This window comes from Hemicordylus capensis, chromosome 5 (genome assembly GCF_027244095.1).
Source record: "Hemicordylus capensis ecotype Gifberg chromosome 5, rHemCap1.1.pri, whole genome shotgun sequence".
Taxonomy (NCBI): domain Eukaryota; kingdom Metazoa; phylum Chordata; class Lepidosauria; order Squamata; family Cordylidae; genus Hemicordylus; species Hemicordylus capensis.
In genome coordinates, this window is record NC_069661.1 from 39793220 (window position 1) to 39818733 (window position 25514).

The 25514-nt window shown below is 43.8% G+C and overlaps 1 protein-coding gene across 1 annotated transcript in view; it reads left to right on the forward strand.

The window, feature by feature from the left end:
* Window positions 1-3121: 3121 nt before the first annotated feature.
* The window catches only part of ANK2 (ankyrin 2), a 509522-nt gene continuing 487129 nt past the window's right edge, over window positions 3122-25514 (forward strand). The window contains exon 1 of the mRNA XM_053254658.1: window positions 3122-3661. Within this exon, the coding sequence (XP_053110633.1) occupies window positions 3587-3661 (75 nt within the window). The 5' untranslated portion in view covers window positions 3122-3586. The remainder of the gene's footprint in view (window positions 3662-25514) is intronic.

Consider the following 25514-nt stretch of genomic DNA (forward strand, 5'->3'; position numbering starts at 1 on the left):
CAGCTGGAGTGCATAAGGAATACCCAGGAAGTTTTTTGCATGGAGCTTTTGAAGCCCTTTAACTTACATCTCCTCCAGATGGAGGGGGTACATTCACATATCAGCTAGAATTATCTTGAAATCCCTGTGAGTTATCGGGGAGCAGGTAACACAAAATTCGGGTTTTTAACTGTGCATTAGAGTTTTACCTGATTTATATCCAAGGTAAACAAATCCACTGTTTGTGTCGTTTTTGGGGGACAACTTTGAGTTCACAGTAAAGCCTCCCCAGAAACACACGGTAAAACCTGCTGTGTGTAAAAGTCCCTGGGGAAGAATGACACGCATTAGCCTCTTTGGCAACCAGCATTCAAATGTGGCATCTTTTCTAGGTGGAAACAATAATTGTTCCTCTTCCTATACTGTACACAATACATCAACTATATATTTAGTTCCAAACTATTATTGTGTAAATCCTCTATACATATGATGCACACATGAATATACTGTGCCTTCAGAAAAATAAGCATTTTAAATAACACTATTTCAAATTGCCTTTAAACATGTTGGGTTATTGGCTTACTTTGCACAATCAATAAAGCAGCCCTGAAAGATTGCTTCTGTAGGACTTGCCCTCTGAGACATGACATATTTGTAAAATGTATTCACTAGCAGAGTGTTTCATTTGCCCTCAGTTCCTAGTTATTTAAATATTGTTGTGTTTCCATTACAAACAGTAATTGAGGAAAAGCTGCCATTTGAAGCTTGTGAGAGGCAACACAACAAAAGATATTCCATTTGTTTTGGTAAGAAAAAGATAGTGAAGCACATCAATCTTATATCAGTTGAAAAGTGGAAGTGATGGGGAATTTTTGTACAACTGATTTTGAAGGAGTCAAGGTTGCCTCTCAATGGCTCGTGAAATGGATAAAGCAGATTCAATTACCTTTAAAGATAAAATGAGATGTTGGCACTGTATTAATGGAATGAAACGAGGTGCAATTATCTTTAAAAATGAAATGAAACAGCAGCTGCCTGGTGCCCACCAGCTTCCTAACCAGGCATTAAGTACCCCTACTCATACGTCTGCATTGGATTTCTGCAGACGGTAGATGCAGATGCAATACGTAAACCATGACCTCCATGGGAATCAGTCTGGGCCAAGGGTCATCACTTACTTCTAAAGTTTTTCCCCAGTAAACCTCCAGTGTGGCTCTCCGGTGCTGGGGGCTTCATCTGTCCAATTTGTCAGGCTGACATGAGGACAGAGAAAAGAACAAATATGTCTTTGTTGTTGATTTAGTAAATCCTGACTTATTTTAGAACAGGGGTTCCCCCGATGTTGGACTACAATTCCCATTTTACACTCAACACATAGTAGGGCACGTGGAGCTGCCTTCTGCCGAGTCCGGCCATTGGTCCATCTAGTTCGATATATAGGGTTTCAGACACAGGTCTTTCCCAGCTGAGGATGGAGATGCCAGGGACCCAACCTGGAAACATCTGCTTGCAACTGCAAACTACCACTTAGCCACCAAAGCCCAGCTCTTCTTCTTAGACACATATGTTGATGCACAGACAGGTTCCCTGGATCTGCTGTGCCTTGGAAGTATACAAACCTTCAGCCATTGTGACTAGGAATATGGGAGCTGTTGTTCAACAGCCGCTGGAGATCCAAGATTAGAAGCCCCAGTTTTAGAAATTGTGTAGGCTTGGTTTCATTGTGTTGCTTATGCTTTTTATGTAGGGACTGCATTACTGGATCAGACCAAAGTCCATCTAATTCAGTATACACCTAATCAGATACCTGTGGGTCGTATGCGAAGGGGAGGCTCATCCCTTGCTTTCAAGTTTGGGTATTGGTTTATTTCTTGCTGTATTTCATTCTGGTTAAGCTGCTTACTACTACTTAAAGTACAGTGTGCCATCGAGTCGGTGTCGACTCCTGGCACCCACAGAGCCCTGTGGTTATCTTTGGTAGAATACAGGAGAGGTCTACCATTGCCTCCTCCCATGCAGTATGAAATGATGAGTTTCAGCATCTTCCTATATCGCTGCTGCCCAATATAGGTGTTTCCCATATACCAGCGGGGATTCGAACCGGCAACCTGTGGCTTGCTAGTCAAGCCATTTCCTCCCTGTGCCATTAGGTGAGTCTTACTACTATTTAAGGAATGTATATCTTGCAATCCGACTTAAAAGTCCTCAAAGCAGCTTACAAAATACATCTGTATGCAACTACCATATCATAAGCAAAAGATAAGTAAAAGACCATAACAAGAAGCAGTTAAACACCAAGGTAAAAACAGCTGTTAAAAGCCAAATGAAAAGATATCAAACACCAATGAATTAACAAGAGAGCAGGAAAGTATCTGCCTGGAACCTAAGTGTCTTTATGCTTGGAGATACACTGCTTCTGGCCATGGAGGTTCCATTGTCTAACAACCACCTTGGCCTTGGGATGAGTTTCATGAAAGGCGATATAGAAACCGAACAAGAAACAAACGAACAAAGCATGAATAAGGCATTGCCTCATCATTCCTGAAAGGTCTTACGTAGTCATCTCTTTATTACTGGAAACCGTCCCCTAACACCTTCTGTACTACTTAGTTACTACCTAATCGGCGGAATGAGGCACCGCAAGACCCCCTTGCTGGCTGCTACCTCTCCTCCGCGTCACACGGGCCGGGAAACCAGCAGAGGAGCTGCGCTTTGAAGGGACAGTGAATGAAGTCACAGTGTGATCGCGCGGCGGGCGGAGGGCGTGAGCCGCTCCCAACGTGTTTGGCGATGGATGCTTGCGACAGTTAGGCGATATGATGGCAGAGGAGGAGGAGGAGAAGCGGAGAGTGGTTCTTTTGAAGGATTCATTGTCATGCTCCCTCCTTGCGCCAGGCAGGCATTAAGGCACGCCGTATTTCAAGGCGCTGTCCATGACCTCATCCCGAGCTCAGCCTCCCTTCTTTTCTCTCCGGCTCGTCCTTCTCACTCTAGATGTGTGAGTGAGAGAGAGCCGCTGCTACAGTAATCCCAGCACTAGGCGCTGCTCTGCCTCCCTCCCCCCCCTCCCGACAACCACGCCGACACGCGCGCGCATAACACACAGACAGGCTAGAGGCTGCCGCCGCTGCACCAAGCCGGGGCAGCAGTGGAGAAGCGCCACCACAGCGCGCGCCAAGGCGCAGGAAGCAGCAAGCGAGCAAGCAGCGCCGCCGACTTTCCCGGGGAAGGTCATTCCTGGACCAGTCGCGTGCCCTTCCCGCCCTCCTACAGTCAGCGCCCCTCCTTGCAGCGTCCAACCCGTTGCAGGTTTGGGGGCGGGAGGCTGGAGAGCCCGGCGTGCTTCGGCCGCCCTCGAGCAAGCTCTCCTCTCCCCCCTGGAAAGAGCAGAGGCGGGACGCAGAGGAAGGTGAAAGAGGGGGGAAAGGGACCTTCGCTCAGGCATGAGCTCAGCGCCTGCCTCCCGTTAGCGCCAGCCCGCGTCAGGCCGGCAGCTGCAGCAGCAGGAGGCGGCGGCGGGGACGGCTAAGCAGACACGGCGCAGCAGGGCTGGCGAGAGAACACCGAGGGGCAGACAGAAGGCGGCGGCGGCAGCACGACGCGGAAGATGGACTCCCCCAGCTCGCCCGGACCCCCCGGAGGCGGGACCTCGCCCCAAGCCAGCCAAGCGCGCCTTCGGCAGGTGGGTGCGCTCTGGGGAGGTGCAGCCTGGCAGGGAGGGGACGCCCGCTGCGGGGCGCATTTCCCGCCTCAGGTTGCAGCAGCGGGAGGCGGAGGAGGGCGGCAGCAGCAGCAGCAGGCAGGCCACCAGGCACAGGTGACGCGGCCCCAGCCTCGGGCCGACTCTCGCACACACGCCGAGGAGGAGGAGGCGGCGGCCAGCTTAACAGGACACCTGCTCGGGTGTGGAGCTCTGCATGGCAGGCAGCGGGGCTTGGTTGCGCGTGAACTTGGTTAGGACTGAGGGGACTAACTTGGGCTTGGCTAGCAGGTCGGAAGTGCACGCGAAGCTGCCTTCTGCCGAGTCAGGCCATCGGGCCGTCCAGCTCAGTATGTTGCTTACACTGACAGGCAGCTTTTCAGGGGTTTGAGAAAGGTCTTTCCCAGCCAGGGATGAAACCGGGGAGGCTCTGCTTGCAACTGCAGACTACCAGAGTTGTGGCCCCATCACCAAATGCACAGTCATTCTTCGCAGACTCGTTTGTTGACACATCCAGGCGTGCTGCAGCCTCCGTCTTCATGTTGTTGTACTGTCTTGGGGAGGGGGGAATCAAACAATTGACCACATGCTGCTTCACACTCTCTGATTCGTCAATGCTAATAAGAGCTGTGTATGTTTTCTGTGTACAGCTCCATATTGCCACCTAGCCTTGCAAAAACGGACACCTAACCGTGCACTGTTTAGGCATATTAAACAAGCATATCAAATGCTACTAGCAAACGAACAGTAATGTATCCTGCACACAACCCATTCACAAATGGACACCCACCCACACCCTAGGTAGACAGCAACAGTGACGTTTCCCTTTTCTCATAAGAGCTATACATTTCATGTATACAAACAGCTGTGACAGTGATATAGCTACAGTGCCTGACACAATGCAGACCAATAGGCAAGCATTGCATGGACCACCCTTTATCTGCTTACACTTTCTACGCAGTTACACTGGACACTCTGCACACAACGTCACACAACACCAAATGCCATAGTGTCTTTTCTCCAAATAACATCACTTAATATAAAGCATGCACACATACTGCATGGTGCAGAAACCACACACAATATCCACCAAGGCTCATGCATGCATGCATACACTTTGACACACTCCAGATTCTGCAGTGAATAGTTCACACTTTAAAAATCCAGCTCCTCCTGTTTCTTAAAATCCTTCATTCTGACATCATATAAGCAAATACCCTTTTCTAACCAAACACCAAATCACAGCCACTGGAGAGAGAAAATTATTTATTTATTTATTTATTTATTCATTCGATTTCTATGCCGCCCTTCCAAAAATGGCTCATGGTGGTTTACACATAGAAATGACAAATAAGATAGATCCCTGTCCCCAAAGGGCTCACAACCTAAAAAGAAACATAAGATAGACACCAGCAACAGTCACTGGAGGTACTCTGCTGGGGCTGGATAGGGCCAGTTTGCTCTCCCCCTGTGAAATAAAGAGAGCCACCACGTTAAAAGGTGCCTCTTTGCCAAGTTAGCAGAGTTAATTAACCGTATTTTGTAGATGAAAAGACCACCTGGGTTATTAGAGTACAAACCACACAGTACTGAGATCACATACACTACTAGGGAAGGCACAACTCCTACAGATGCATGCTGCATGACATAAAAGGGGCTTTTAGCATACAGATTTGAAGCATTACTAGACATGCATAGACATACTCCACAATCCTTGAATTACTGGGGAATGCAAATTCCCTTCACACTCTGTGCAAGAGAGCAGTCTGTTGTCACCTAGTATGCAAGAGCTATATGTCTATTCATGAACAGGGAAGAGTGTCACACAGTCCATTGCTGATTATTGTCTGGAGAAAGGTATGAGCATGACCTTTCATTGCCTGTCCTGTTATCATGTACTTCTGTGTTATGCAGATAGTGAGGGTGACTCTGTTATAGGAAAGAAAGTAAGGTGCTTTCCTTCATCTCAGCCTAGATTTGGTCTTCAGTAAATGAAATGGAGAGTGAGTGAAATTGAAATGTCATTTCTGTTTGTTGCAAGTGATTTGAACTGCAGTGTCAGCAAAGAAGAGCTATGGGAGATTTCAGTGGCAGTGTGGAAAAGTTTATACTGATATTCACGAAGGTTATCACATACTGTCTCCAATGCTTTTTAACATCAACGTGAAACTGCTGGAAGAGATCATCAGGATATTTGGTGCAGGGTGTTATCAGTATGCTGATGACACCCAAATCTATTACTTCATGTCATCATCAGGAGAAGGCATAAACCCCCTAAATGCCTTCATGGAGACAGTGATGGGCTGGATGGGGGATAACAAACTAAGACTGAATCCAAATAAGACGGAGGTATTTGTTTGGGTTGGAACTCAGGGTTATAACTCAGGAGACAATTTTGATCTGCCAGTTCTGGATGGGGTCACAGTTCTCCAGAAGGAACAGTCTGGGAGTACTTCTGGATCCAAACCTCTCCCTAGTGTCTCTAGTTGAGTTAGTGACCAGACGTGCTTTCTTTCAGCTTTCGCTGATATGCCATCTGCATCCGTTTCTTGAGACAAATTACATCGGAAGAGTGGTACATATGCTGGTAACCTCCAGATTGGATTACTGTATTGCACTCTATGTGGGGCTGCCTTTGTAAGTAGTCTGGAAACTGCAGTTGGTAGAGAATGTGGCAGCCAGGTTGGTCTCTGGGTCATCTCAAAGAGACCACATTACTCGTACATTACAAAGAACTACACTGGCTACCAACAAGTTTCCGGGCAAAATACAAGGTGCTGGATAAAACCTATAAAGCCCTAAACAGCTTAGGTCCTGGGTATTAGATAACTTCACTATGAGCCCCATCGCCCATTGAGATCATCTGGAGAGGTTCATCTGCAGTTGCCACCAGCTCGTATGGTGGCCACACAGGGATGGGCTTTGCCACCTTGAGACTCTGGAATGCTGAAATAAGAACCTCCCCCTCTCTGACAACTTTTAAAAAGTCTCTAAAGACATATTTATTCACCAAAAGTTTTTAACTAGACTTGTGGTTTTAAATTGTTTTAAGGTTTTAGTTTCTGTTTTAAATTGTTTATGTTGCTGTAAACTGCCCAGAGACAGAAGTTTGGGACGGTACACAAATATAATAAAATACATAAATAAAATAGCCACTTATCCCTTAAATAAAGAAATAATTCTGAGCTTCTAATGTTTCAGTGATGATATTGTGAATACAGTATACATGGGAAACACATTTGAATTGTACTCAAATTAATATTGTCCTTGGTTTTTATTCTGTTTCATAACTAAATCTTAACCTGAGTCTACCTTTTGGTTGCCTTTCCCCCACCCGGAGCATTCTCCTTTTGTTAAAAAACCTGTGTTATAGACAAAGGTAATGTCTAGCTAGGTGATCTGAGATCTAATGAATGTGATTTCCTGTGACATCCATTAAATTGTCTAAAATGTATCTGTCTGCTGCAGAGAACAGAGCCCTGAAAAATTCAGTTAGGATTCTAACAATAGCCACATTATTTTGGCAGATGTGTGTGGTATAATAAAAATATGGAAATCAGAAATGATGCCTGTCGGCTTTTGAAATCAGTCCTAGAACAAGTTACTTTTGCCAAGGCAGGATTTTCTTGGATCAAAATGTACGTGCTCGTCTGAAAACAATCCTGTAAACAGTTGTCATATTTTTGTTTTTTGGAGGTGGGCTGCAGCTAGGTATAGAGCTACAAATTTTGAATTAATAATACAGTACATTTCAGGGTATCTCCTCTATTATTCTTCTGCAGATAGCTCCTTGCATAAAAGAAAAGATGTATCTTGCAGGATTTGGTGCATTAATTTACATATATATTTAAATATTTACCAGAATAGTGGAAAATCTGGATAAAAGATCAGGTTACCAGGCCTGATCTTTATCCAGTCTGGTACCAAGGGAATGCTGCCAATTCTATGCTCCTAAAAAAGTATATACTAACTTGTATGTATACAGGTACTTCAAAAGTGCTCTCAAAGGTTCTGGAAAAGGAATAGGGGGGATTGCAGGATCATATCCTGTAATCTGTTCTGGGAGGGTTATTATTTGTTTTAGAAGTTCAGGGGTGTTATGATAGGATTGATTGGGGGGGTGGAAATCTGAAAAGCATTGGTGCAGGATTTCAAAACTTGGCGTTACTTAACGATATCAATCAAATAAAAAGTATTAGTTCAGTTTGTAATGCTGATATGCTGCATTATGGGTACTCCTCAGCGTGAGACAATATGTCCTTTAAGGTCAGGAACTGGAGGCCTCAACCAGTATTAAAAAGCTGGGAAACAGTAGAAATTTCCCACCTGTTTCTGATTCTTCAGTGATTTCTCAGACTCTGATTGGCTCCCAGCCCGGCCTTTTATTGGCTGGAAGCCCTGTCTATATAAACATTCTTGGATCAGACTCACACCAGTCCTAGACAAATTTCTGGCGACTTGACATTGGCAAGTCCTTCTGTCCAGGCCCATTGAACATGCTGTGTCTCTTTGACATCTGTCTTTTTGCTTCTGATTCTCTTCCCTCTGCTATGTGTTGCTTCTGCAGATACTGAATCTAACCCACAGTGACTCAACAACAGCATTTATCACACTTTGAAAGTGAGGAACACCAGCATTATGAGAACATAATACTGGGTGGGCAACAGATCCTAGGCTGGGCTTCTGGTATTTATTGTTAATGTGCAATGTCACTGACACATCACAAGTTTAAGGTGTGGCTCATAGCATGCCTTGACAAATTTTCTTCAGATCTAGGAGGCAGCCCAAACATTTAGAAGCCAGACAATGGACACTTGACAAAATTATGGGATTCAATGGCAGACATAGTGGAAGGGGAGGGTAAGTGGGCTTGTCTTTATCCCCTTTACAAGTAACATACCTAGAACAGAATTGGGGCTGCCTGGGACAAATAAAGATTTAATTAGATTACTCTACCACTGAATATCCTAGTTTAAGTGCCACACTTAAATTTCTAGGTACCATGATTCTCTGGTCCCTGGGATGTGTCAAATCTTAGCTCATATGATTTATATTTTTCAAAAGTGAATAGTGACTTGTTGAAAGAATCAGAATTTTGAATCCTAAATACATATGATTTAAATGAATGAGATCATAGCTGTTGAGAAATGTGTTGAAACTGTTTACCAGAGTCCACTTCGGCTCTGGGATGAGCATGTCATATGGAGGGGAAGGGAGATGTAATTGCTCAGAAACTGGTCCCTTAAATCTACAGTGACTATTTATCTGAAGGGTGGTATCAGGGAGAATATTATCTTTCTACTTGTCTGCCCCTCAAGAGCTCAGGGAGCAACTCTGGATTTTTCTCCTGATGGGAGAGGCAACTCCAGGAAGCCATTGGAGGAGGTAGGAGATAGTGTGGTTCTTATGTCTCTCATGCACATTGAAAATCAGTTTGATAAAAAGATGGAAATTATTGTAGTGTACACTTTTGCAACCCTTTGTCACCAGGGGAACAGGGCTGCTCTGAAAGTCCTTCATGGTGTGGCACCAGAATGGGTTTCTCCCAGTTCCATGCTTTCTCCTTTGTGGTATTGCTTATTTTGTAACAGTACTGATGTGTTGCATCAATGCTAGAAGCTCAACCCCTAACTCTGTGCTCTTGTCTCAGGGCAGTAGAGTGTAGAAGCAGGCTGCTAAGTAAATAAAAAACACTTTTACCTGTAATAGTAATATTCTCCATTGCAGGAGTTCCTATATCCAAAGTGGATCTTAGTCCTTTGTTCTTGTCCTTAGAGGTATCTGTGAAGTGGCCAGGAACTCTGTAAGTGGTCTTGTGGTAGCAAGCATGACATGTCTCCTTAGGTCTGTTCTGGTTGCATTTGAATGGAGACTAGAAGTGTGAGTGCCGTAAGACATTTCCCTTAGGGGATGGAGTGCTCTGGGAAGAGCAGAAGGTTTCAGGTTCCCTCCCTGGCTTCTCCAAGATAGGACAACAAGATTAAAAAAATTTTTTTTTGATAGGACAAGATTTTTTATTGAACCAACAAACTACCAAAGCATACAGTACATTACCAAAGCACAATTATATACAAAGTGGTTGTTTGTACATCATATATACAAAGATTTACACACAAGAATTTGGTAACCAACTGGGTTATAAAGTATATGCCGGCAGTACTGTAACTCGGGGTGGGTGGGTGGAATTTCAAGGCAGTGAGGCACATCAGGTATTCCAGCGGGGTGTGTGTGTGTGTGTTACGTCCATCGTCCATTTCCACAATTTGTCGCATTGCTGTTTAGAAGAGATACACTTGTCTTTCTGCACATAACCATACCGACTTTTCCAGAAGAAATTTACTGTCTTATCCACGTTGAACCTCTTGGTCACGTCTTCCCTCCCTGTTCCTATGCAGGAGCATAGCATAAATGTCATACAAGTTTACTAACCTGATTACAAGAAAGGGAATGTTCCAGTTCCCTAGTATGAGGGCACACGTTCCATCCCGTTTCCTTGAGGGCTTCTTTCTGGGACCTTGAAAGGAGGGTCTATCGCTCAAACCCAAGGTTAGCTCTTCCCAAGTCTGTTTTTCCAAATCGGGCCGCTCTAACAGCTTGCTTACTCTCTGCCATGCTCTTTTGGCTACCACACACTCTTTTAAGAAATGTGAGAGAGATTCCTGCCTGCAACCTTGGAGAAGCCGCTGCCAGTCTGTGAAGACAATATTGAGCTAGATAGACCAATGGTCTGACTCAGTATATGGCAGCTTCCTATGTTGCTGGGAGACGAGATGACTTAGGTAAGCATATGGCAGAAAGAGCATTACCACTTAACTGGAAAAAATTCTGAACATTTTTATGTACATCAGAACTGTGATATTTATAGAAGGAAAATTTGTACATTTTGCCTTCAGTACACAGTTTGAAATTTGATATTTAGGGTTTGCACAGATGTACATAGTTTGAGTGGGCCCACTGTAGATCTGTAATCCCACCATTTTGGTCAAACATTCAACCAGAGACTCCCGCTGAGAAGCAACTGGCTCTTCTTTTTTCCAGTAGAAGCTGGCTGTGCAGAATGCTGATTGGCTGGCTCTTGTAACAATCATTAAGTCACTTTTCTTCCTCTCCAAGCAGTATTTCAAGTAGAAAAAAGAAAAAGGCTCTGAACAAACATTTAAGTGGATGAACTTACTAGGCATTTGATCTTTTAAAAACCATCTCAAAACCTGCTTGGATTCAGAGTTTGGTACGTGTGACATTACGTATACTGTTGAAGCAAAGGGGTGGATAAAAAGAGCTAGTGAAGCTGAAAAACCCGAATCCGCACCTATCCGTATTCACCCTTAGTGTATGCACTGTGAGGCTCAAGAGACGTTTAGTTTAAAAAACTCTTGGAAGCAACTCTTATACAGAGCTGCAGTAAATATAGCTGCATATGCCTTAAAGGGTTGGCAGCTGGAGGCCCCTGGGGCAAATTTGGTCCAAATAGGGGTGTCACTTACTCTTCCTCTAGTTGCAGAGCCAGAGGTGAAAAAAAGGGAAAGGAAGAAGTGTCATCTGTGGCATTGCCTGCGCAGGCCATTTTGGAGACTGGGAGTTAGGACCCTGTACAAATGGAGTTGTTGATTATGACTTTGAATATCAAAAATAGCAAGATTTCTATACGGAAACAATACTGAAGGGAAGGGTTTTTTGTTTTTGTTTTTAAATTGGGATAGAAATTTTCAAGTGCAGTTTAAAAGCACATGGGTCAGGTGCAAGAACCACTTCCTTATTAAACATTCTCAAACCTGTTCATGCAAGCTGCAGATTGGTTCATTCATTAGCAGTCCCAGGAACTATCATTCACTGGGCAATTGAAAGTTAAGGGAGATCATGGTGATGTTGCAATTTGAGCTGACTGTACAGTTTGAGAGGCACTGACCAGCCAATAAGGTACGGTAAAGTGTTCCATCAAGTTGATTTCGATTCCTGGTGCCCACAGAGCCCTGTGGTTTTCTTTGGTAGAATACAGGAGGGGTTTACCATTGCCTCCTCCCACGCAGTATGAGATGATGCTGTTCAGCATCTTTCTATATCACTGCTGCCCAATATAGTACCAGTGGGGATTTGAACTGGCAACCTTCTGCTTGTTAGTCAAGCATTTCCCGGCTGCGCCACTTAAGGTGACATGACCAGCCAATACACAGAGATAAAAGTAATCATTCAACCTGTTAAGTAGTACTGCTTTTGGATTCATTGTTAGAAGCATGACTTGGACCAAAATAGATGTGGCACAGACACAGAGTTCCATGTCTCCTTTCCCTGACTGAAAAAAAGAAAAACAGAATAGCAGCTTTGGAAAGTTGCAGTAGGAAGTGAAATAATGGCAGGCAGAAGGCCTGCTTAACCCTTTTGCATCCTGTCTTGTGCTCCTCCGAAATCCTTCCCAGCTGCTTTTCCACACATGAGGAAAATAAACCCAGAGTTTCTATATTTTTTATTCTGCAGGTGAGCTGAAAAACAGCCGAAGAAGAAGAATTTAGCAGCCTCTCCCTGCCTGCCCTTCCTTCTCTTAGACTGGCAGTACTCTGAAATGGCTTTTGGTTAAAAAAATAAATTTTTAAAAAGCAGAAAGTAACATGGAACTTTATGTCACGTATAGTTTGGCCTAAGCTATGCCTGCTCAATTTCGGCCACCCCGCAGCTGTTTTTGGACTACAGCTCCCATAATCCCCAGTTAGTGGCCAGTAACCAGGGATTAAGGGAGTTGTAGGCCAACATCTGTAGGAGGGCCCAAGCTGAGCAGCTCTAGCCTAAGCAATCTGACACAACTGGTCGAACACCCTCTTACTCAAACTGCAGAGTCCCTGGAGTGCTGTATTTAGCTGGTGACTTTTCTGTAGGTGGAGGTGAAAATGAAACTGAAGAACGAAGCAAGGTTGTCAGGATGTGTTATCCAGTGCCTGTAAGTCAGCATTGTGGGTGAGTCAGAAATAACAACATGAGCAGTAATATTAGTGCAGTCAGTACCCGTGTAAATCTGTCATCCAGACTTTCAGTTGGAAAAATATTTTCCTATGCTTAAAAAAACAACGTTACGTTTTCTTATTTGCGCTTTCAAAAAATAAACAAACACACACACACTTCTGTTTAAATGGGGTGCTGGCAGGATGCCAGATTTTCAGTTCCATTCAGGCCATCCCAAAATAGATATGTGGGTTTTAACCCTTTTGTATTTGCAGATGAGGAGGTCAGGTGTCAATACATACGCAGTACTGTCAATACTGTGAATACGCAGAACTGGGAATAGCGGTACTGCATATAGCGAGGTCTACCTGTATCCTGCTTTGGTCGAAGCTTCATGTGGGTCCAATAAACAATTAGTCAGGGGGCTGCACTTAGAGTTGATGGGGGCTTCCATTGGCTCTTGGGTCTTACATTGCTCTAAGTTGATGTTTGCTATCAACAGTTTTTACAAGCATTTGTAATAAAAATACTCTAAGAAGATCTGCTGCCTGATTAATTGGGGCACCTTTTTAGTAGATGTTTTTAATCATTTAACAGATTAATCAGTTAAATGTTGCAGCCTTAGAACTAAATCCCACTGAGTTCATTGCAACTTACTCCAGAGTAAACATACAGAGGATTGTAACCTTTGCCTTAGACGATAACAGTATGGATTTTATTATTTCACATTCATCATATTATATGCTGCTGGTAAAACAAAATGTAAAGTTGTGGATATATCAACAGGCCTCCTGAACTGCATATGGAATTCATCACTATCAAATCCTTGGTGGGTGTTTAGTGATGCTAAAGCAGTGACTGATTGTGGGCTATGGTGTAGCATTCAGCAGCCCTGTGTCATGAAATTCAGCCTTTGAAGTATAAACTGTTTGGAAAATCTAGTCCTGGGATTAATGCTTGAAGGTGGATTTTCAGTAAATTGTGTGATCATATTGTGTAATAATAGTAATTGTTTTTTCCTTCCAACTTCTGGGACAAATTCTGTGTGACTGTTCCACATTTTTTGTTGGTAATCAAATCAAAGTTGTGGTTGAGTCATGCACAGCTGAGATTCCTATTATGGGGGGAAAAAATCTGACCACACTGACAGCTTGCAGTCTGAGAACTTTATAAAGTAACTTTTATTGCATCCACTTGTGCAGCTTGTTTAAAAGAAAGAAAAAAGAGAGGCCTGCATGATTGTAAAGTATTCTGGCTTATCTGCGATGCCTTAATTGCTCCCATAGAGTATGAGGAGCACAATGAGGCAACGACTTGAGACTTCCCAATACTAAAGGAATCTTTGTTTATGCAACAAAAGATTCATTCATCAAAAGAAGCCTGCAAAACATTTGAGATGAGTGTTTGCTGTGTTAACCCTTTGAGTTCAGTTGTGCTGCTACATTTAGAGTTTGGTGTACAACAGGCCCTTCTGTTATCCTTTTGTATACCTGATCTCATTTCATGGGATGTTTCCTTGACCACTGCTGATAAACAGAACATTTACTGGTGACCTGTGGAAAGTTGTCTGGCCTCTTAGCTCTTATTTCTGCCTATTAAGCATTATTAATACCAACATGAACAGCTGCATCATTGAGTGCTTAGAAGTGCAGGCTGGTCATCCTGTGTGTCCCCCCACCCCACCCCCATATCTAGCACATGGCCTGGTTCGCTCGCATGAGCCACCTTGATTGGTTTGCTAATGTGAAACCTCTTTGCCAGTTGCTATGGTATATACCATTTAGCTTCTGCTTCTGCTTCTGCCACAGTCTAGAAGATGAGGGTTAATTCAGAGGAGGGTTAATATTGGGTGATGCATGGCTTATTTTATATTATTTTACTTTATTTTTACACTTGTATCCCGCTCTTCCTCCGAGGATCTCAGATGGTTATTTGTATCCTCACAACAACCCTGTGAGGTAGGTTAGGCTGAGAGATTTATGACTGGCCCAGAGTCACCCAGTGGGTTTCATGGTTGAATGGGGATTCGAACTTGGGTCTTCCCGGTCCTAGTCCAACACTCTAACCACTATGCTATGCTGGCTGTCTTAGATGGCCAGAATGGGAGGAGATCTGGAGGCTGTTCTCTCAACCAGCCTAGCCTTCCCTGGGCTGCCCCAACAGGGTTAGGCTGGTCTTGAGAAGCGGCGGGATCCTCATGGATCCTTCCCCTCCCCCCTCCCCCAGCACCCACCTAACACCCTTATCAAACCTGGCTTGTAGCAGCCTGAAGAGTCACAGAGACGGGTGCTCTTTGATGGGGAAATCCCCAGTGCAGCGTGTGTGCCGTGCGTTGCACTGAGGGATGCCTGGAGGTTGGAACAACAAGTTCCCGCCCCAGAGCCCTGCTCTGTGCTTCATGGAGCTGCACGGAGCAGGGCTGACTGTGTGGGTGTGTAGGGGGCACGCCGAGAAAGGAAAGTGTAGTTGTCTGGGGGGAAGGCATGTTAAGTGCAGCCTTCCCCCTGTGCCCTCCCTGCCTGCCTGGGACGATCGTGTGAATCGCCCCCTGGTCTTGCGGTAGCAAACATGATTTGTTCCCTTTACTAAGCAGGGTCTGCCTTGGTTTGCACTAGGATGGGAGACTACATGTGAGTACCGTAAGATATTCCCCTTAAGGCAGGGGTTCATATGTTGCCAAACTACAACTCGCATCATCCCCAGCATCGCCCACGATTTATTATTGTGGCTTGGGATGGTGGGAGTTGTAACTTAGCAGCATCCGCAGTACTCCAGTTTGGGAACCCCTGCTGTAGGGGGCGAGGACATAGCTCTGTTAGAGCATCTGCTGTTTCCTGCAGAAGGTACCAGGTTCTGTTCCTGGCATCTCCAGGTAGGGCTGGGAGGGACTCCTGCTTGATACGTCGGAGACTCGCTGCCAGTCTGTGTTGACAGTACGAGCTAGATGGACCAGTGGTCTCTGACTTGGTATAAGGCAGCTTCCTATGTTCCTTCCTAATAGGTGAATTTCAGGATCGTTTTCCACCCTGATGCTTGTGTTTGGATTGGATCACAAACAGCTCCTCCTTGTGTGGTGTTTGATCATATGACTACACGTTTCCTGAGTCAGCCACCCCTTTGTATCTTATTTATAGACCTGAAGCCACAACAGATCCTCTAGAAGGCAAGATTTTATTGCTGGCTTCCTTCTCCTTACCTTTTAACTTGTAGATTCCCCCCCACCCCACCCCGCCCCCACGGCTATGCAAAGGAAGACTTGGTAGCGTTTGACTGACCCCTGCATGCCGCCTTGCTCAGAAATTCCTGCTTCGTTCCAGTGTGAGGCATCCAGTGAATAGGCATCCAGTTTTACATGCTCATATGGCTTGAGAGAGAACACAGTGGAGGTGGGGGGGAATAGAAACATGGTCTTTACAGGAAAACCACTCTTTTTCGGCTCAAACAGCTGGTGCCTATGCTGATAAACTCAGAGGGAACTGTATGTACACAAACACACACTATCAAAAGGAAATGTGTTGATGGTAGCTCTGTGATAAAGCTCTGTGAAGCTTGTTGCCTGCATGTTTGGGGGCTGAAACTGCCTTGGTAACTCTGATTGATGATATAAGCTGGGAAACAACAAGGAGAGCATGGCACTGCTGCTTCTTCCGGATTTCTTATTTATTTGTTACATTTTGATACGACCCAGTCTAAATTAATAGCCTTGGGTAGTTTGCAACTAATAACTTGGCTTTTGATACTATCTGTTATGCAGGCCTTGACAGATTTTCTTAGGATGCAGGAGCCAGAAATGGGCAGTTGACAAAACTGCTGGATTTAATGACGGACATTGTGGAGGAGCAGGGTAAATGGGCTTCTCTTTATCCCCTTTATAAGAAACACAGGGTGGCCTGGGACAAACAAAGATTTTATTAAATACAGGTGGACCTCATTAATTGCAGTACCACTATTTGCAGTACTGCTGTTCACAGATCAGCATATCCATGGTTGGATAATAGGCACCCGACCTCAATATCTGCAGATACAAAAGGGTTAAAACCACATATCTGCTACTAGGTGTCCGAAAATGACCTCTGAGGTCATTTTCGGCCATCATTTTGAGAAAAGGAGCCTTATTTATTTATTTATTTATTTATTTATTTATTTAACTTTTATACCGCCCCACACTCGTGTCTCTGGGCGGTTCACAATGATAAAACAGTTAAAAACACATATAAAAACACATAAAAGCAATTAAAAACTAACAATTAAAAAATCCAATCAGAGAATTAAAAACCTATATATTATTAAGAAGCTGAAAAAGCCTGAGTAAAAAGATGGTTTTTTTAATCTTTTTAAAAAATTGTCAAGAGATGAGGAGGATTTTGTGGCTCATTTAAAAAAAATAAATCTGCTTCATGATTTTTTCATGAAAAAATGGCGCACTTGGATGACAGCAGGAGTCCCACAGAGCATGGTAGGGCACTTTATTTTGCTTTCCCCCACCATTTTTGTCCTTTTCTCCAGCCCACAGGAACCTAGCCCCCTCAGTTCTCATTGCCTTAATGCCTCATTATCCGTGGTTGTAGTGGATAATGAAACCCCAGTGGATAATGAGGTCCACCTTTAACTCTAGCTCTGAATATTCTAGTCTGGTTGCCACAGTGAATTTTCTAGGAGCCATGGTTCCCTGGGATTGGTCAAACCCTGTATATATAGTATTTTTCTTGACTTCCTGGTTAGGTTGGGGTCACATTTTCTGGTATCTAGCATGCTGATGACACTTAGCTCCATTTCATTGGATCCAGAGATGGTGTTGGATACTTAGATGCTTGGAGTTGGTAATGGGTTGTATGAGGCCTAAGATAGTGGGGGTCAATCCAGACAAGACCGAGGTGCTATTTGTGTGATGGGTTGATGGCCAGGTCATCCCATCCCAAATAGATATTCAACCTATTTGGGATGGGGTTGTACTTGAAGCACCATGGATACTCTTAGATACATCCTTGCAAATGAAAACTCAAGTGGCTTCTTATGTAAAGCAAAACATATTTAATCAGCTTTACCTGCTGTGCCATCTGTGCTCCTTATTGGAAATATATATTATCGCAGTTTTCCATGATCTGATGATATCTAGATTGGACTGAACCATTTGGTTCAGAGTACAGTGGTGAGACTGTTAACTGGCCCCACCAAAATAAGCATATTACCCCTCTGCTAAAGGTCTGCATTGGTTCCCAGATGCAGTTCAAAGTGCTGGTTTTGGTGACCTGTACATCTCTAAATGGCTTAGGACCAGGATACCAGAAGGACTTCTTATATCATCATGACAGTTTATTTAGGTCTTCTTCAGAGACCCTTTTTTGGATGTCCCTGCCTTCTGTGGTAAGTAACAGCGAAGAAGGCCTTTTCTGTGGTGGCATCATGTTTCTGGGATTCTCTTCCAAGGGATATTTTCCTGGTGCCACACTGGTCATCATTTAAACATGCAATATCTATCCCTGGGTCACCTCATCAAATTCCTGTTTGCATAGGCATGAAGCCTTAACTTTATCTCCCCCCCCCCGCCCTTTTGAGTCTGTCTGTCACCAAATCATGGCTCTTCTTCCTTTACAGTGTTGCAATATTACCACCCTTCTCTGCCCCTTTGGCAAAAACCTTTGTTGAACTTCTGCCTGATGTACAGGCATATGTGTTATGCATGTATGAATCTGTCAGGCACAATTCCATCAGGGACATCAATATTAAATTATTGGGGAATCTGCATCTGTTGGGTGTTCCTGAATCCATCAATTCCCAGGTGAATGTGGAGCCGAAACACAAAGACAAAGTGTGGCTGAATGGAGCCTAATTTTAAAATCCAACATTAAATAGAAGACTGTACAAAGCCTTTACTGCTTACATGGTATGGAAGTTAATGTGAATGCCTTAACTTACATTTCCCACACTTTGTAGAGCAGAGATATTCACTATTTTTCAAGCTGGAGCTACTTTGGCAAAAAATCTTCAGTGTCTTGGGAGGGACCTATAAGAGAGAGGGAGCCCTCTTAAGAACTCGATGAAGAAAGTGCTGGAAAGGGCTACCCTGCGCAGCATTCTGTGCTCACCTTCCAAGATGATGCAGAGACTCAGGAGGGCTCAGTTTCACTTAAAGAAGAGTCCACCAGCAGTGCTGGGCAAAGTGCAGAACTGCATGGTGAGGCTGGTAGTCTTTGCATGGTGTCAGGGGGGACTGTGCAGGGTATTCAGCTTTGGCCCAGGCTTTGCACAGGCCCAATAAACAATTAGTCAGAAGGCTACACTTAGGGTTGATGGGAGAAACCAGGAGGCGTTACAATGAAGAACACTGTTGTGCAGCATGAATTACAATTGTAAGCACCTTAGCTTTGATCTTAAATCAAAGGTGTACACACATACCACTTTCAAACTACTGTGTTTGAAAGATTTGGGATAAATTATTCATTTTATTTATTTATTTATTTACTTACTTACTTACTTACTTACATTTATATCCCGCTCTTCCTCTGAGGAGCTCAACTCTATATGATCTTCACCACAAGAGAGGAAGTGAATATAGTTATATACTCGGCTCACAATATAGTCAGCTCATAAATGTATATGCATGAGCTTGTTTTGCACATTGCTAGTAAAGAACACACTAACATAATTCTTCCTTAATGTTTAGAATAGAGTCCTGAGCAATTAAAATCATTGCTTTTAAAATACAATGATCATACTGATAAGAAAATAATCACTTTATGTATATTGCTATTTAGTTAAAATGTATTACTAAATGATGTGCTGATAATTTTCAGTACTGGCGGGGGTGGGGTGGGGAGATAATTTTTGGACTGGTAGGCCAAAATGACATGTTTCACTTGATTTACTGGTTGCCTCATGAACAGTGCATGCAAGAATAGATGGCTTTGAAGTTTTCCTCAGAGGAGAAATAATTCAGATAGTTCTCACTTGCTAATTCTGTACATGTTTTGGAAGTGTTTGAAGTATTTCTCCATATGTGCAGCATCAGTATGTATGAATAGATAATGTTTTATACCTCGTGCTTTCCCAGATCTTTTGAGTGAAGTCATACAGGTCTGTTAGCTAAGAAATCTATCTCGTAAGGAAACCTTTAGACATATGTTCAGTATTAGATCTATTGGTCTATGAAGGTTATCTCATTGTTTACACATCTCTAAAGAGATGAGTCAGGCGGTGGGTGGGGGGGAATACACTCGGCATCATTCTGTGGAACCATTGCATCTGCTCCTAAGTGTTTTGTTTTTTAAAAAACTTCATTTACCTGGCATTTGCTAAAGTGCATGCTCTGCAGGGAGGCAAATGATGTGTGGTCCAGGTTTCATAAACTCTTATATATTTGACTCTACCAGAATAACTTATGCTCCTATTCTCTTATTATTTTACTAAGGTGGCTGTCCAGTGGTAATTTTGCATTTGATAAGAATCTGTGTTGTTCCTGCTGCTCTGGAAGCAGCCCAGTGTAGTAAATAGTACTATTTATATTTACTATTTACTAAATAGTCTCCTAGCCCAGTGTAATAAATAGGAACATAGGAAGCTACCGTTCACTGAGTCAGCCCTAGCTCAGTATTGTCTTCACAGACTGGCAGCAGCTTCTCCAAGGTTACAGGCAGGAATCTCTCTCAGCCTTGCCAGAGAGGGAATTTGAAACCTTCTGCTCTTCCACCCCCTGAGGGAAATATCTTACAGTGCTCACATGTGGTCTCCTATTCAAATGCAACCAGGGCGGACCCTGGTTGCAAACGTCAACAGAAATTGTAATTTTCTGAATCAATGTCTAATAAATGCAATAAAATTTCACATTTCACAATAAAATTTCACTCCCCCCTCTGTCTCTCAAGAGTCCAAAAGCACATTTTTGCCTTTAATAAATAGATATAAAAAAAGAACTTTGGCAAATGACTTTTTTCTTAATACCTTATTGCAGTGTTAACTTCAGCACAGTAGCACTTAAGGCTTAATTAAAGCATATTAAAACATCTAGAAGTTAATTGTAATCACAGCTACTCCCCTCTATCAATGATTTATTCATGAGCTATTATAAGCACTGAGCAAAAAATTTTAAGCTACTAGTTCTTTTGAGGAAAACCATATGGGAGCAGATAACCATTTTTCATATCTTTGGTGGAGGGCTTACTTCTTTGGGGACTTTTTTGTTTAGAAGTGCTGTGTGTGTTCCTAAAGAAAGGAAAGGCAGAGGTGAGGGGATATCCAGTCAAATTGGTTTAAAATTAGCAAGCAGTCCAGGATGCTAGCTCTACTCTTCTCCAACCTTCAAGTATTGTGAGCCATTCTGGGAGCAAGGAACATATTCTAGAATGCTTTGCTAGATCTACCATTCTGAGAACTTGTTTCATTGAAAAACAATTGAATATATTTTCAATCACCACCACCAACCAACCAATAACACCCCCCGCAATCTCTCTCTCTCTCTCACACACATATACACACAAAGACTCACACACACGGTCCATAAATGTGGAAAGCAGTGTGGAAAAACACATTGAGGCTATTCTCACGATTGCAGAAAATCAGTCTAGCCTCTGCTAGCCCGATTTTCTGCAATTGTGAGAACCACCGGGCTCGGCTTCAAGCCCGGTGGTTCTAGAGTGGGTAACCCGCTCGAGTACTCCTCCCCTAAAACCGGGTTTGCGGAGCAAGCGCTCCGCAAACCCAGTTTTTAAAAATTGTGAGTAGCTGTGGTGCGGCTCCGCGCCGCAGCTACTCATGAGGAGACCCCCAGAGGGGAGGCAAAAAGCTGCCTCCCGGCTCTGGGGGTCTCACCAGCTTGCTCTGCGCTCTCATGCAGGGCATGCTGGAGCTTCCAGGGGCCGATTGGCCCCCACTCCCCCCAGCTCCTGCCAGCTCTGTCATGGAGCTGGCAATCGTGTGGGTGGCCGATCCGGCTGCCCAGGGCTTCCTCCCTGCTCGTGTGCGGGGAGAGCGGGCTTAGCGCACCCTTCTCAACCGGGTCTCACTGATCGTGACACCCGGCTCATTGGCTTCCAAGGGGAAGAAATCACACACACACACACACACACGAAATAAGGGTTGTTTGTCTCTCCTTTTTACTTGAGCCCAACAGACAGCTAACTTCCAGCTCCTTCGTTCAGCAGTTGCATTCAGTTGCTGAGTGGGGGAGAATCAAAAGATGAGGAGGATCAATCAGAGGTGGCTGCTGCTACTGGGAGAAGACAAGGCTGGTTTTTAACCCTTTTCTTTCTCTGCAGCCGCTGTTCTGGTGACTGAAAAAAGAGAGAGACGGGGAGTCACAGAGAGACACCTTGGGGCAGACTCCAGATGGGGAATTTTTGGGGGGGTGGGGTGGGGGGAATGTTACCTCCTGGCTACAGGTCTGATGACAACAACAACGACCACGACTACTACTCTGAATATGTATATACTTCTCTTCAACCAAAATTCTTAAAGTAGTTTACATAGAAAAATAAATACATGAATAAGATGGCTGCCTGTCCCCAAAGGGCTAACAATCTAAAAATAAACTCAAGATAGACACTGGCAACAGCCACTGGAGGGATGCTGTACTGGGGTTGGATAGGACCAACACTGAGCTAGATGGACCAATGGTCTGACTTGGTATGAGGCAGCTTCCTATGTTCCCATCTTGCATGGAGCAGCGTGGATCATGTGGGCATGTGCTTTGTGCTCCCACCAAGCAGAAGATGATTGGGGGGTGGGGAGGCAAGGTTAGTGAAGCCTTCTGCCTGCCTGGTAGGTCATGTGAATGGCCCCAGTGTCTGACATCCAGAGCAAGGCAGCACTTGTTGGAGGATGATGCAATAGCACAAAACCGTTGTGCTAGCAAGATGCCCTGAATCTGAACTTGTGCTCCAGACTAGTGTTACATGACTGAAAGCACACTTGTGTTTCTGCAACAGTTGCACAACTGTGTTCATGCCTTATTTGTTTTAATGGAAACATTTGTGCAAGAGTTCTATAGAGCTATAGTGCATTAGTGCACATGCACAAATACGTAGCACAGCTGAGCTAATTTCTTGCACGAGCACAAATGTTCTCATTTTGCAAATACTCCATTGCTCTGGATGTCAGCCAGTGTGTTGTAATCAACAGAGCCTTGAGCTGAGAAAGCCTGTATTCAAGTCTCCACTCAGACATAAAACTATGCACGGAGGCCTTGTGTGTGCCGGCGCCGCACTGGTGCTGCGGATGTGTGGGTGTGTGCCATTGCTGGAGGAAGCGTAAGCAAGTGGTGGAGGAGCAGGTATAGACCTGATCTCCTCACTTTTAAAGGTGCCTGGGCTGAGCTTCCAGTCAGCGAGTGGATCCTGATTCTTTTACATCCATACTTACGTCTCATTGATTTCAGTGGTACTTAGTCACGAGTAATGTAGTCTGGCTTCTTCCAGTGCTTATAATTGGACAAAAGGTATTCCTCCTAACTATGAAATTACTGATGTAAATTGGGATGATAGAACCCTTAATTAACACTTCTATAGAATTTCTTCTAATGGCTTGTCCAAAAGGTTTGGCTGACATCCTAACACTGTGCTTATGCAAGGACATCTCTCCAAGTCTGAAGCTTGTGTCCCAGATTAGTGTTGCATTTGGTTAACAAGGTGTGCAACCGGTAGCACACTTCGTATGCTTTATATTAAGCTTTTGTGCAATGGGGTAAGAAGAGTGCAGTTCTGAAAATCCCCATGATTTAGAGAAGCTACCTAATCATCTTTCACTAGTGCAATTTTGTTTGCGAAGAACTGGGCAGAATGTTGGGGTTTTTGGTTTTTTTTAAACTTTGCATATGTGAGCCACAGTTGGTTTTGAATTCAAACCACTAGAAAACATGGACTCTGAAACTGTGGAAATGTAACTCTGGTTACTGCATGGTCTTCCAGGAGTTAACCATGTAGCAGCATAGCTATGATTTCTATTTCCCATAGGAGCCACCAGAGGGCGTCTAGTTCTACATATCTGAGACATTATTCAGGTTCATTAGCAGAGCACAAGAAAACCTTTAATTTAATTTCATGAAGAAATAAATGCTTCTAGAACAAAAATAATCATGGAGACAGAAGGCCAGAAATGAGAAGGAGCAGGAAGCAATAGGAAGTACAGAAGACAAACAAAATACTTAGTCATATTTTAAAAGCTGCCAATTCTGTTAGTTAAAAGGCAGTTCCAAAATATTCTTCATAAAACATTTGTGTTTTTGAACATAAGGACAGAGTTTGTACATTGGGTGTTTTTGGATAACGCCTAGGCGTATACTTATGTAAAATATATTTTTGTCAGGTGACATCTAAGGTAGTTCTGGTACACTATTAAGCTCCATTAAGACATTATGTTGTACGTGCATTCAGATGTCTGTACATATGTACATGTTTTTGTGTGAATGACTGTACATGTGCTCATTTTAAAAGTGAACCTGGGTACAGGCCCCCTCAAATGCAGGAAACAGATGGGAAATATACAGCTGTATGTAAGCTGAACACTGTGTGTGAATAACTATGTGCATTCCGATCTGCATGTGCATACATTGTACACAGATTACACATACATTGAACAAAACATGTGAACAGAGCTTTATTACACCAGATTTTCCCCACCTCAGATTCTTGGTTGGCTCAAATTGAAAGCAACTGGAGACATTAACTGACGAAGATGTTTTGCTGGTTTGAATTGGATAACAATCCTCATGCTTGTTGACAGTGGTTTGCATTCTGCACAACAAAAAGCAGGTGGTTCAGCACCACCCATGCTGGTGCGTGTGTCTAAAATGCTGATCTGTGCTGCTGTGGAACAAGGCTCTGCAACTTAAAAACTGTGTGCAATTACAGTTGCACGATGCTACCTTCCATTATTTCCAATGGAAGTAGAACCGTGCAACTGTAGTTGTGCAATTTTAAGTCACAGTGGAACAGCCCTGACCTGTTCTTCAGCAGCAGGGGTGGTGTTTTGACACACACAGCTGTGCAGGTGGTGCTGAACTGCCTGCATTTCACTGTGCAAATTGTGAACCATTGTGTGCGGGCATGTGCAACAGGTGACTAAAGGAGTATTTGCACAGGGCTGTTTTTAGTCAGAGCATACTAAATCTTTTACTGGCCAATTGCTGCCTTTTTTCACTGCAGCTGTGATGCTGGTATGTGCTTCTTTTGTGCTACATGATAATTCTCTTTTGGGGGAGTGTGAACTTCTCCCTCACTTTCAGTTTAGTACTAAACAAGTGTGACCTGCAGCAAAATATTGCAGTGCCTAAGAAAAGTGATCTTGTTCAAGGTTCCAGTTGGCCTGAAATAGAAGCCTTGTACAGTCATCCCTTACTAACCATGAGGGTGATGTTCCAGCCTAACTCCGTAGATTCGTGGTTGGTAAGACATAGGAAAAAATGCTTTAATAATTGGTAAAAATCACCAGAAATCCCTTAATCCCTTTAACCCCTTAATATTAATATTACCTTTTAATATTACCGAGAGTCACCAAGAGGAAAGAGTTGATTGAACCTCTGGAAAATGTCTGAACCACCTGAAATCACTGAAATTCATTTTAAATCACCAGGACGTTATTCAGAAATGGCTTCCTGCTGTGGGGTATTCTAAGAGAGAATCTGCTGTGAAGCAGATTCGCAGCTGTTTAATTCAGGGGATTTAATGGACCATTCACATAGGGTCGGCTCCTCTCCGCATTCCCTCCTGTGTGTGTTCCCACAGCTTGCTCCATTTTCCCCCTCCAACTAATCACATCCCAGAGGAGGAGGCGCAAGATCTTCTTCTTTTGTTAGTTTGACAGTCAGCATACCACAGGATTAACTAGTCAACACAACTGATGTCCCCCCCCACTTAATCATGTCCCCCCCCACTTAATCAGAAGGGTGGAAAGCAGAAGAAGCCCACATTTTGCA